Here is a 13,688-nt window from a genome sequence, read left to right as displayed (position 1 = left end):
AAACAAATAGAAAAAATATAAACAGCATACAGATTTAGAAAACAAGAATGAAATGAAAACAAACAAAGAAGAGCCAGTTTAGTCTAGTGGTTAAGGTAGCAGGCTAGAAACCAGGAGACTGAGTTCTATTCCTGCCGTAGCCATGAAAGTCAGCTGGGTGACCTTGGGCCAGTCACACACACTCAGCCCAACTCACCTCACAGGGTTGTTGTGGGGAAAACAATAAGAAGGAGTATTGGGCATGGTTGCCATCTTGAGTTGTTGATAAAAATAATAAAGGCAGGATATAAATAAGTAAAAATAAATAAAATAAAAAGGCATAAGGTATATATTCACAGTATATTTGCATACATGGAAACCAATGCTGTGTAACTGTTAAGGAGCCAAACTGAGTTAGGACAACCCAGATTCTAGTCTTTCTTTCGTCACAGAATCCAGCTGTGTGTATTTGGACCAGTCGTTCTGTTACTGGGAAGTCAAAATAAACATCTGTCTACCAAACCTTACTGCAATGGTATGGTAGATGGTGCTCCCTAATCTTCAGTAAACAGCCTTCATCCTACACTGAATAAATTTGTTACGAGTTATTCTAAATGAGCATTTCAATTTCATTATAATCATCTATTGCTATCAATATCAAGAATGCATTATTCATAAATTTTTAATAACATTAATTCTGCAGAATACTGAAGAGTTGGGGCTATTTATTTACCTTTCCAATGCTGATAAATAAGGGTGCATAGAATCCACTTTCTTTGTCAGATATCAGTTGCTAGATGATAATGGCCCAATTGATTTAGAGAGTTGTTAATAGAAGCTGCTCTATGCACTCTAAAGCACATCTCATATTCTGCAGAATATGCAAAGGTCTTACAGTGGATATTGCTCAATTATTGATGTATTCATGAATAAAGTGTTCTCTAAAATCTGAAAGTTTGAAAATACCTTTTCCACTTTAGGTTATTTAACACATTTTCATAATTTATTTAAATCTTTCAGTTATTTAGTAATTTTAAAAGTATGTTACCAACGCACTTTTAAAAATACATTGTGGTGTTCATATGTAATACCAGAAATAAAAACAACGATCAGATTTTTTTAGAGGAACTATAAGCCAGTTACTATTTTCAAAGAGTTTTATAATTGAGGGATTGGCAGTATATATAATATGCACTTTGGTAGTCCCACAGCAATGGTTACATGTCAGTTTGATTGTTTATGATCATCCTTTGAAGCAGCATTTTACCTTCATCCTAGATAACAAAAAAGCATATTCTTAAACACCCATGATGCATTAGTCCTTTTGGAAAAGCAGCAAGATTCATGCATCATTACGATTCTCTATTCTCTTGTGCCTCTATTTCACGCCCTGACCTTCATCTTGCTTTTGCTTCTTATATTTATCATACCATTAAATTATGCATTTGAAAGCTCAAAACCTCTTGACAATTTATAGGTGGCATCATAATCTATTCTTCTTGAGTACTTTATTTTCTTGCTTGTGAGGTACAACATTTAGATTTATTCTAGAAGCAAGATAAATGTGCCTGTCAAAGATTTTATAATGTAGAAGATTTGAAAAGAAAGATTGCTATGCTTTTGAAGCAATTTTTAAAATTGGATTTTTTGAAAAGAACAGACTAATTGTTAAAATTTAATTATTTTTCCTGTTTTAAATGTGAATATGTTTTTGAGAACATAGAGAAGCTTTATAATTAAACACCACAAATCTTAATTTTTTTTTATTTTGAATGACTACTTGAATTCAGTTGAATAGCTGCTTGATTTGATATGAAAGAGAGCACTAGGAATGTTGCAATTATCTTGCAGCAATTGTGTAAGTTAAAAGATAGACCACTCAAAGTTTATATTGTGAATCAAGATCATTTGAGGACAGCTGATCTGTGCTAATTGATGAAGATTAAGGGTACATCCAATTCAACTTAAAATACGTCTGACATTTTTTCTGCTAAAAACAGCATTAAAATGCAAGAAGATTGTGGCATAAGAGAAATAATTCAACAATTATTTGTAGGTCCACAGGTAGGGAGCCTGCCTCCCTTCTAGTAGGAGCAGAATCTGACTGGATTATGTCAATTATCAGGATTGATTATGACTTAATTAACTGGTAATGATTCTCTAAGGTTTTGAATGGAAATTTTCCCAGCCCCCCCCCCCTCGAAATGTCAAGGAAATAATTTTGGACTTTCTGCATGCAAAACAGATGCTGTACTGCTGAGCATTGACAGGCAAGATAGCCAATAGGCAGATATTATGAGAGATGGAGTGTAACAATATCCAGATACTGACACATCCAAGATCTAGTGCCACATTCATTATAGCTTGATTGGATTAAATTTAAAAATGCTTATAATTAGACTTAATGAATTCACTGAGACAAGATGTTTGTGTGTGTATGGGTGAGTGTATGTGTGGTTAGGTGGGTGTGAGAGAGACAATGGACTACTTGCTGCAGTTTTCTTGCCAAGATTTCATATATGGCTTGCCATTGCCTGCTTCCTTAGGGTTGTGAGAGTGACCGGCCCAAGATCACCCAATTGGCTTTGTGCCTAAAGTGAGAGTAGAACTCACAAATTATCTGGTTTCCAGACAGACATCTTAACTATTATACCACAGTGATTCTCTGAGGCATGTTAGACATGCCCAATTTAATTCTCATTGATATTGATATTGCGCTAAGCATAATGTTCTGGATCCATTATATGATTTTTTTAAATGGAATATATCAGCAGTTTAAGGTACCTAGTCAACTTTCTGTGGTCTTGAAATCCTGGTATTGTACAGGAAACCTCCAAGAAAACTCAGGGAAATAGGCAAATATTAATTAATTGTAAAAATGAAATATTAAAAGATAACACATGCACATATTTACTTTCCTGGTCGCTTATTTTCATTAGATAGGAAAAAAATTGTCTTCATTTGCGAGGGAAAGAAATGCTTTGTAATTGAAAAGGAAGTCCCTTGATTCTGTACTGAAATCTATTTAAAGAAACTGTTTAATATCACAATTTTATTATAATAAAATGTTGGGTAGTTTTAATGTTTCCCTCTTATTTTATTTTTATATAAACATTTAGAATGTTGCTGCCACCCAGAGGATTGAAATGAGATAATGTGTAAAGATCAATTAGTAGAGAGAGAGAGATGGAAAATAGGATTGTTAACCTCCTAGGAAAATATATTTATTTCTAGAAATTATATGCAAAATTAAATGCAGAAAATGCAGAAAAGCAAAATCAAACTGCAGAAATTATATAGAAAATTAAAATAAATAATTTATTATTGTTAAACCAGCATATAAAATTAAAATCATCATAGATGATAGATAGAAAACTGTCAGTTGCTTTTCATAGAAGACCCTTCTGTAAGGACACACACATACAAACACACAGAAAAATGTATGTATTGTATATGTATAATGTGCATGTATATAAATATATATATAAAAATATATTTATGAATCAATATAACATTCAGAAAGCTTCTTTTGTTGAGTTGCTTTAAAATGATAACAGGTGGTTTAATCTGGGAGTAAGTAAATATGGATCAGTAAAATTGAGTGACCTGATATATATGTCTTGGTTTATTTGCAGATTGTGCAGGCTGTGGAAGAGATATAAAAAATGGACAAGCCTTGCTTGCTTTGGACAAGCAGTGGCATCTTGGGTGCTTCAAGTGCAAGGCCTGTGCGAAGGTTCTAACTGGAGAATACATCAGCAAGTAAGTCCATATAGAAAATAAAATATTTGAAAGGGTTTTTAAACAACTGGCATTTAAATCCTTTACTGTTATAAAGAGCAAAGAGGACTCAAAATATATGTCCTTTATTCAGGTATGAATAATTTCTTTGCCCTTCAGAACTTACTCCTGTAAGGGAAGCATCATCTGAACCATGGAGAAACCCCCCCCCCACCCGCATGTGTTATGTTATCCCCCATGTGACATCACATCAGAACATGTAGTAAGATATTCTGTTCTCTGATTGCTGAGAACAAACTTGTCAAAGGCATGCATTTACTTGCTATTGTTCCTTCTCTGTCATATTGTTATTACAACATCCTTTGGGGCTAAATTAGGTCAAGAGATGGCTACTTAATGAGTTTACTAGCTGAAGAAAAAAATTTAAACCTGGATATTTTTTTTGCCATAATTTAACACTTAATGTTTGCATTCTCTGATTGTGAAAAATGTGTTTATGTTCAATAGTAATAAGTGAAGGATGAGACATAGCTGATGAGAAATCTAAGAAGCTGCCTTTAATGCTATTATGCACCATTATTAATACCTTTGTTGTGTTCAACCCAAAAGACAAAGACAAAGAAGGGAATGGACGTAAAATAATGTGTATTCTATAGAGTATTAGTGAAGCTAATTTGTATCTTGTGGGTTACATTCAGAGATGGTGCCCCTTACTGTGAAAAGGACTATCAAGTTCTCTTTGGGGTCAAATGTGAAGCATGCCACCAGTTCATCACTGGGAAAGTCCTAGAAGTAAGTAATATGCAACTTTATGTGTAGCTGTTTGTTATATATGTATTTCACAAATGTATGTATATCTATAGATTTATGTGTATTTTTATGTTATATAGGAACAAAAGGTACATATTATTTAATGTAAATGGACTATGACCAGGCTTCATGTTTTGGGGGGGAAACCTACATGTTGTTTGACATCAGAAGCACTGAGCAGCAAGGCCTTTACACAGTGAAGAAATCTTTGGCATATCTTGTGCTTACATATATGTCCTATAAGAATCTTGAGTAATACAAGATTATAATGAAGTAACTCTCCATTAACTTGTATGGTCATCTGGATATAAACAGTCCAGATTTTCCTCATAAGGTTTAGTAGGTTGAATTATGGTGGATTATGTGTTACAAAAATATATAGTAAGATTTAAAGTTAACAAAAGCAATCACTACCTAATTACACTTATCTTTCAGTATAGAGCAGAAGAAGGAGGAGGAAATACTATTGTGTAGGGCAATCCAGCATCTATTCCTGATCTTCCAAACTCTACCATTAATTTACAAATGAGGCTTTACTACAGCAAAATGGAGATACTATGTGACATTTTATGATGTTTGAATATTTTCAATTTTTGGCTACTTATTATTTTAAGTATTTGTCTAACTTTGTGTATTTTAAAAATCTTTCCTCGGTATATATTATTTAAGACTCCATGGTAAGTTTTGTTATAAACATATAGTATTTCATTTCACTTATAGTAAGGAGTACTATAAAAGTAGGAAGTAAACACCAGAGGGCAGCACTAGATTTTGTAAAGAAGTAATTCTATGGATAGAGACTATAACTAACCCCCAATTTTTTCATAATAGTACTTTTAAATATAATACAAACAAGAATTGCTTTACTTCAGAAAATGTACAATTTTGTTTTGAGACGTAGAGGAAGGCTGCTGAAATAATTTGCATTTTTAAATTGATTAACTCTTAGACTTAATGTGAATATATATTTTAATAGGTTCTAAATGTTTAGCAAAATGTTTTAAAATGCCAAAACAGTATAGAAGTCATAAAACATACATCAGTCAATAGAAATAAACTAATTTAAACTGCCTAGGTTTTTAACCTGAAGTTGAAAAGAAGTCAATTGTGTTTCCATTGGGAATACATTCCCCAGTCAAAGGGCCACCATTAAAAATAGTCTCTCCTTTTTTGGTATATTGGAAAATACCATCATCTGACAACTGGAAAGTTTGGAAAAGTCATTTCTTACTTTATTTGGATCCAAGTCTTGTATAAAGAATTGTAATTTTGTAAGGAATTTTGAAGATAAATGTAAAGGGTGTGGATCAACTTTGGCCAAATGTTTGGAACAAATTTTTTTTTCCTGGGAGTAGAGCTGAAGGACTTGAGTTCACTTCATTGTAATTCTGGGCCTCTGTGATGCTCACATTCTGATTTGTTTATCTAGAACATTGTTTCATTACAAAAATGGTCAGGAATCAGCTGCCATCAAAAATGGTTTTTATTTATTGCGCAAAATGCCATGATGGGGAGCAAAAAAGAGATAGGTATTAGGGTAATGAATCACAGAGGGAATTTTGATTGAAACAGAATATTCTTATTCAAGACAGTCAAACATCATAGTGAGTGGAATAAAATTGAGAGATGCTTATTAAAATGTTCCATACCTCACACAAACGAGAGAGAGAGAGAGAGAGAGAGAGAGAGAGAGAGAGAGAGAGAGAGAGAGAGAGAGAGAGAGAGAGAGAATGAATGAATGAATGAATTTATTTTAAGGTACATAACATAGCAACAAGTTTATTTCTGACTCATCTTCTGACAATCTGGGGAGTAGAAATTTTCTTTATAAACAGCCATTTCTTTGCCAAAAAAAGAACCTTGATCTGTCAGTCCAACTTTGTGCAACAAGTAGATAATCTTGTGCAAGATAAGACCTGCTAGGTCAGATTTCTGTTTTGGATGTGGGAGAGAACAAGGAGTTATAGATATGCCAGTCTTAGCTGTGTCCATTATCATTTTCAAGAATCCAATCCCAGGCCATTGTCCCTCACAGATAGCATGGGTACCCATGAAGGAGCAAGGGTTCAAATGCCAACATTACAGGTAGTTCTCAACTTACAACCACAATTTAGTCCAAAATCTATGTTGCTAAGAACATTTGTTAAGTGAATCAGTGCAGTTCTTAAATTAGTAGCATGGTGTTAAGTGAATCTGGTTTCCCAGATTGATTTTGCTTTTCAGAAGGTCACAAAAGGAGATCACATGACTCTGGGACACTGCAGTTGTCATAAATATAAGTCAGTTGTCAACCGTCCAAATGTAAATCCTGTGACCATGGGGATGCCACAACGGTCATGAAGGTGAAATATGTTAATAAATCACTTTTTAGTGCTGTTGTAACTTCAGACAGTCACTAAGTGAACTGTTGTAAATCGAGGACTACTTGTATGCACAAAACTGTCTTTGGAGCCGCTATAGTCACTATAGATGGTGAATTCTGTATCTGATTCTTTTAGTAGCTTTAAACTTAAAATTGGTTTTTTAAGACCACATGGGGAGTAGTAGTAGTAATATTAGTAGTAGTAGTAGTAGTAGTTGTAGTAGTGGTAATAATAATAATAATAATAATAATAATAATAATAATAATAATAATAAAGTTGGAAGGGACCTTGGAGGTCATCTAGTTCAACCCCCTGCTCAGGCAGGAAACCCTATACCATTTCAGACAAATGGCTGTCCAGTTATATCACTTGTTTTCAGTTCAGGAAAGATACTTGACAGATGTTACACACTACATTTATATCTGTCTATCTTTTCTACTAAAATTTGACTAATTAGAATTATATCAGTATTTTTCCCTTAAGGAATGAAATCTCACTGAAAAAGAATTAAGCTGCCAAATCTGAAATTACAATTAATTCAACCTGGTTGCTAAGCCACTTAGATTGCAGATTTAGTAATAAAGTTGAGCTAACTACTTGCCAGGGAAAGTTGGCATTAAACACTTAATAAAAATAAATACATCATACAAAGTTTTCAAAGACCAGTTGCAAAACCCAAATTATATCTACACAATAAACATAGTATGCACAGTATACATAGAGAAATATGTTAATTAGGTATTTGCTGTTAAATATTCTGCTCACATAATGTTGCAATATAGCTTAATAGGAATCTTATCAAGATAATTGAATTAAAGCAGGGGTGTCAAACTCAACGTATCGTGACTTTTTGCCATAGCCATGGGCACAGTTTCGCTATGTTGCATCCGGTCTGTGGGCCAGCAGTTTGACACTCCTGAATTAAAGGCACTTTTTAAAAATCAGTTATAAATGTAAGGACTCTTTAACGTGAACAGAAGAGATTTAGATATATGTTATAATACATATCAACTCATTAACACACAAAATACAGTTTATCTGCTTTGAGAAGAATTGATCCTTTGCTTTGTTTGATAGTAGAAGGAAACCAAGTCCCCAAGGTCCTAGCTTCAGCAGGAACATTCAGAAGCAATGTTCTGAACAGTTCTACTAAAATTACTACATGCTACTTAGGTAAATGTAGACAAATGGTACTGTCTCACCTTAAGCAATAGGCATCCCCTTTTCTTTTTTCCATAATGGACTGATCCGTTTATTACTAGCTTCAACCAAAAAGTTAGAAAAATCTTTCTGTTTCTGCACTGTGAGTGAATAATCGGGACCAGACTACAGGGTTGTTATTTTGAAAGAAGAGAGGACTGTACTTTGGATTAGGAACAATATTGCCAGAGTTTTTCCTGTGATAAAATGATCTGGAAGTTATTTCATGTCAGCAAGATGACTCTCACAGTTATTTGAGGGAGTCAGAGGGAAATGGAAGATGCAACATATTGAATGGTGACGTTTTAAAAAAATATATCAAAGAAGTCTTAGCAGAAGGTAAATTAATCTTCCTGAAAGAATTGTTGAATATGCAGCATTACAATTATTTAAATAAAGCATGCAACTTTAATGGAAGAGTAAATGAGGGAAGGAAGGTTAGAGTAACTATTCCAACTGTTGTTACCATATAGCAAACAAATAACCAGAACAAAATACATTTGTGTGAATTTAGTGTGACTTCTTGTCTTGAGAAGTATAGATATTAAACTGTGCCAAGGAATAAATTGTGTGTGTGTGTGTGTGTTAAAACTTTTTAAAATTCTTATTAATCAGCACTATTTCTATTTATTTTAAAAAATATGAGGGACAAATGTTTCTCTATTTAGTTTATATAGAAGCAATCATGAATAATAATAATAAGAATAAGAATAAGAATAATCCAAAGAATTAATACATCAGCGTGGGAGAAATATTAGAGCCCATGTACCTTCCTTTAAGTAAGCATATAGAAAGTGAGAGGGTAATTATAATTCATGCATACTTTGGTGAAAGAGATTTTTTTTAACCTAAAACTGATTCATGTGTATATGCACACACATACACAATCATTACTCACATGGAATATTGAGATAGATAACAGCCTAGTTTTAATTATTAGGATCTGAAAATGAAAATATAGGTCCAGATTTAGGACTTAGTTTACAAAGACACTCTTTTAAAAGATGTGGGTTTGTTGTTGTTTTTCATTCTATTGTAATTGATTATGCACTATTGTTTTTAAAGAGAAGTAGGATACAAATGTTTTGATATAAGTACTTATCTGTACAAAGCATCTTATGGTATCTATATATAAATACTGTTATATATAAATTACAGTTTTTGCTTTTGATAAAAGCGTGTGATTCTAATCTATGGCAACCAGCAGCATATCTACAGATATTTCAGTTGCAGAAAGATTTCAAGCTCACGCTTGACCCTATTTCAGATACAAGATTTTGAAAAAGTATCAGCAAAGGGTTTGGGACAGGGATTTGGGTACCAGTTTGTGGCCTGATTTCTATCAACATCAACCAACATATTTACAAATTGCTAATGGGCACTATCAGAGGACGTTGAAGCAGAATCTTGCATATATTTTATGAAACTGAAATATTATTTTTGTAGAAGCTTGTGACCATTCGTGGCATTTAAGAAGAAAGAAAAGATTAAGCTTTTCTGTGTGAGCTCTCTTCTGATATTTATTTATTTATTAGGTTTTTATCCAACCATTATTATTTTATAAGTAACTCAAGACCGTGAAGTACATAATAGTCCTTTCTCCTTCTATTTTCTCCGCAATAACCCTGTGAGATGGATTGAGCTAGAATAGGGGTATCAAACTGCTGGCCTGCGGGCCAGATGCATCATGCTGAAACCGCGCCCACCCCATCTCCGGCAATGGGAAAAAAGTTGCGATACGTCGCAACACATCACGTGACATGGTGAGTTTGACACCTCTGGCCTAGAGAGACAATGCTGGCCCAAAGTCAGCCACCTGGCTTCTGTGCCAAAGGCGAAACTAGGAATCTCCTGATTTCTAGCCTGATGCCTTAACCATTACACCAGACTTTGATGCTCTGATGTTAGACTGCCTGTCCAAAAAACATTGGCCAGATTTCCTGATGAACAATAAATGTACCTGTAGAATCCCAGGATCCAAATACCTTTTATTCCTATTCCTTCCAAGTAGTTTTAGTATTCTTTCTTTCTTTCTTTCTTTCTTTCTTTCTTTCTTTCTTTCTTTCTTTCTTTCTTTCTTTCTTTCCTTCCTTCCTTCCTTCCTTCCTTCCTCTTTCTTTCTTTCTTTCTTTCTTTCTTTCTTTCTTTCTTTCTTTCTTTCTTTCTTTCTTTCTTTCCTCTCCTCCTCTCCTCTCCTCTTTGTTTTATTTCAAAATGGGCTAGTAGATAATTGTTCATTATACATGTGTAAGTATTTATTTTATCCATAATCTAATTTACTTAAACAGGTTAAGGATTTTTTAGTATGGATGTGTGGTAGTTGGATTCAATCTCTGGAAAGTACAAAAGTCCAAAGAAGGTCGTAGCTGCTTTAAAATGTTACAGATACTTCCTTTGTATATACCAAAGTACTTTTTGGAGACTGAATCCAAAGTGAGAGGTCCTTGGGGCTCTTTGAGCTTGGTTGTTTTCTTGCAAACATTTCATTACCCAAACTAGGTAACATCATCAGTGCTAGTCTTGATCACTAGCACTAATTATGTTACCTAACTTGGGTAATGAAATGTCTGCAAAAAACAACCAAGCTCAGAGAGCACCAAGGAGACCTCATTTGAATCCTGAGCTACAAATATTCTCCTTTATTGAGTACAAAGTACTGCACAGCTTTAAAGTGCAGCCTTAATCTGCAACTTGTTTAGAAAATGTCAGTAGTCCTTACTTGTTAAGCACTGATTCAGTGAATATTTGAAGTTACAACTATGCTGAAAAACAACTTTATGTCCAATTTATCACCATTTATGACCTTTGCAGCATTCCACAATTATTTGATCGTCATTACTATCAATATTCTTGTCTTTTAGTTTTCTTCTCTCCCCCTTCCACCTTTTGCAGAGTAGAGAGATTGAGAGAAAAGCATTGTAAGAGAATAAGCTGATTGTTCTTGCATACATCAAAAGCAATATAATCATACCAGCCAGCTGGGGCTGGGAGGTATCTGTGTGCTATCAAAGCAGCTTACACTATTTTCTTGAACTTCTTCCTTTCCAATTTCTCTGTTCTGTGGAGGGAGGGGGTAAAATATACAAGCAATTTCTGTAAGCAACCTCCCGTTTATCTGAAACTTTTCTGCTGCTAATATGATTGCATAGCTTTTGATATGAGGAAGAGCAAACATCTTACTCTCTTGATATCTCTTCTCTTCAATCTTCCTGCTCTGCGAGGGCAGGTAATGGCCAGGCAAAGGAAAGATTGCCTACAGAAATCGCCTTGCTTTACCCCACCTTACAAAATGGAGAGATTGGAAAGGTAGAGGTGTCAAGAGAGTTAGCTGTTTGTGTAGCATGCCCATGGCTCCCAGCTCTAGACTGCTGGCATAGTTGCATTGCTTTGTGTGCACAAAACAACAAAGCAGGCACTCCAGCATTCCAAAGGAGAGAAGTGGTTAGGAGGCAAACAAAAGCCAAATTATGAAATGCGATTTCCCATTTAGTGACTTGCTTAGTTTAGCACCAGAGTTGCCAGTCCCAATTAGGCTCATTAAACCAGGACTACCTGCATATTGGGTAGAACAAATTAGCATTGTGACATGGGCAAAGGTGAAGCGTATTGTATTCAGCTCCTTTAAAATTTGAAAGTGATAGTTGTTATAGTTTTTATAGTTTATGTATTTACTGTTAAATGCTTCACTGATTACTTAAAAGAAAAAAAAAGAGAGCCAAAGCAATAGTGAAATACCAGAAAGGATATGAAGTCTTTAGAAAAGGTATGTGGGTTCACATATAATGCTAACTAGAATAGTTTGTGTATCATTATTACATTATAGATGAATGTAATCAGGGAATATGGTGTAATGAATTTTGGATTGGCCTGGAAAGTATCATACTTCTTTTGCTGCCAACCCAGTTTGTCATGTAAATCTTTAAGAAGTCTCTTTAAGAAAAGAATTTACAGCAGTTAATTGCTTCTTCAAGGCAAAGAGAAATTGATGTCAATACTGTCCTTTTTTAAAGGATGGGAGAAATGAAATCAGGAAGAATCTGTTTTCAAAATCTGGAATCACTTGCTAAAGAATTCTACAAATATGTTAAAGGTTTTTTTCTCTTGATCTTGCCTATCACCTCTATCCTTTTCTTATTACTCCAAAAGAATCATACTATTTTCAACTTTCCTCTTAGTTTTAATAAATGTGCAAAGGATTCTACTGTCTCACAATCTTTATGGTGCTGCATATCAATCTGCAGGAGACAGGGTGGGGGACTGAATGACAAAACCTAGCAAGCAAATCATTAAGCAAGCCACAAGACATGTGCAATCTCACAATGCAAATACAAAAATGCATTGTGTTCATGTATTCATCCTTTCCACATCTTTGAAGTTTTGACTAGCTGCTTATGCAGTGCAGAGAATTCTGGGAGAATACATGAAAACAGGTCTGTAATTGTCCCAGCTACTCACTCATTAAGAAAAGGGGGGGGTGTCTGTTGCTTGAGGGCCCTTTAATTTACTTGCATAAGTTCAATCACACATTTTTTCTGATTACTGTTATCACTGTATTTATTTACAAACACTGTTAAATACTATGCTACACTAAATATAACTCTCTTTGGAAAAATAAATCCATTGCTTTTCTTTTTGTTTAGTTAAATAATTCCATAATAAATTAGTCCTCTGGGCTTCCTTCAAAGAGGGACTGTCTTACACTGATAGTGCTATTTTGAAGCATACATAGCAATGACATTTTTACATGTAGGAAACACATACTAGATATGAATTCTTTGCCGTTCAAGTAGAGAAAAAGGTGTGTAGGATGGCATCCAACAAGGGTAGCAAGTGAGAAACCAGTTTTTCAAAAGGGGAAAGATTATACACTTGGGGAAAATTATACACTGCTCAGTTCAGTGTCTTTTTTGGGAAAGCACAAATGACCAAACTCATAGAATAACAAAGAAAGAGAAATGGCCACAGATTCTGCAATAATAAATCCTTCCTCACCACCATTCAAATATGGGGAAGTAGATGACCATGTCAGTATGGTATACTAGGATTTTAAAATGGCATCTTTTGGGGTGAAATATTTTGATATTATATTTGATGTGTCTCCCACTCATTTTATATCTGGCAAATTCATCAAAAACTTATCTTATGAACTCTGTAATTACATAATGATTAGTACTTCATTATCCATGTAGCATTTCAACATGCATTCCTTTTCTTAAATTTTAATCCCAAATATTTATTTGTCTGTATGAATTTTGTCTATGAAAACATCTATACCAGTCAGAAATAATAAAGGATACAGTGGGCCTTTCCACATTGAACAACTCATGCCAAGTATTCTACTTGTTTTAATTTTTGCTATTTAAACTTCTCTCCTGGGTTCATTTTCTTTAAAACTGCTAATAAGAAAGGTTATCCCAAATTATCAAAGTCTTTTTCAGCATCTAAAAATACCACTGCTATCTTTTTTAGTAACTGTTGATATATTCTAATGCATTTATTTAAAAAATCTACTGCCATCCTTAATTTTCCTCTTGAAATATAATCTGTTTAATCTGTTTGCATTATTTTAGAAATATTGTATTCCTCCATTTAAAG

The 13,688-nt window shown here is 34.0% G+C and overlaps 1 protein-coding gene across 30 annotated transcripts in view; it reads left to right on the top strand.

The window, feature by feature from the left end:
* ABLIM1 (actin binding LIM protein 1) overlaps nt 1-13,688 on the top strand; it is a 209,196-nt gene that overhangs the window by 129,574 nt on the left and 65,934 nt on the right. For all 30 annotated transcript variants that reach the window (XM_039352749.1, XM_039352752.1, XM_039352744.1 and 27 more), the window contains exons 5-6: nt 3,615-3,741; nt 4,419-4,512. In XM_039352749.1, the coding sequence (XP_039208683.1) occupies nt 3,615-3,741; nt 4,419-4,512 (221 nt within the window). The remainder of the gene's footprint in view (nt 1-3,614; nt 3,742-4,418; nt 4,513-13,688) is intronic.

This window comes from Crotalus tigris, unplaced genomic scaffold, assembly GCF_016545835.1.
Source record: "Crotalus tigris isolate CLP2741 ecotype Arizona unplaced genomic scaffold, ASM1654583v1 scf7180000018468.2839379, whole genome shotgun sequence".
Lineage (NCBI taxonomy): Eukaryota > Metazoa > Chordata > Lepidosauria > Squamata > Viperidae > Crotalus > Crotalus tigris.
This window is presented reverse-complemented; position numbering and strand designations above follow the sequence as displayed.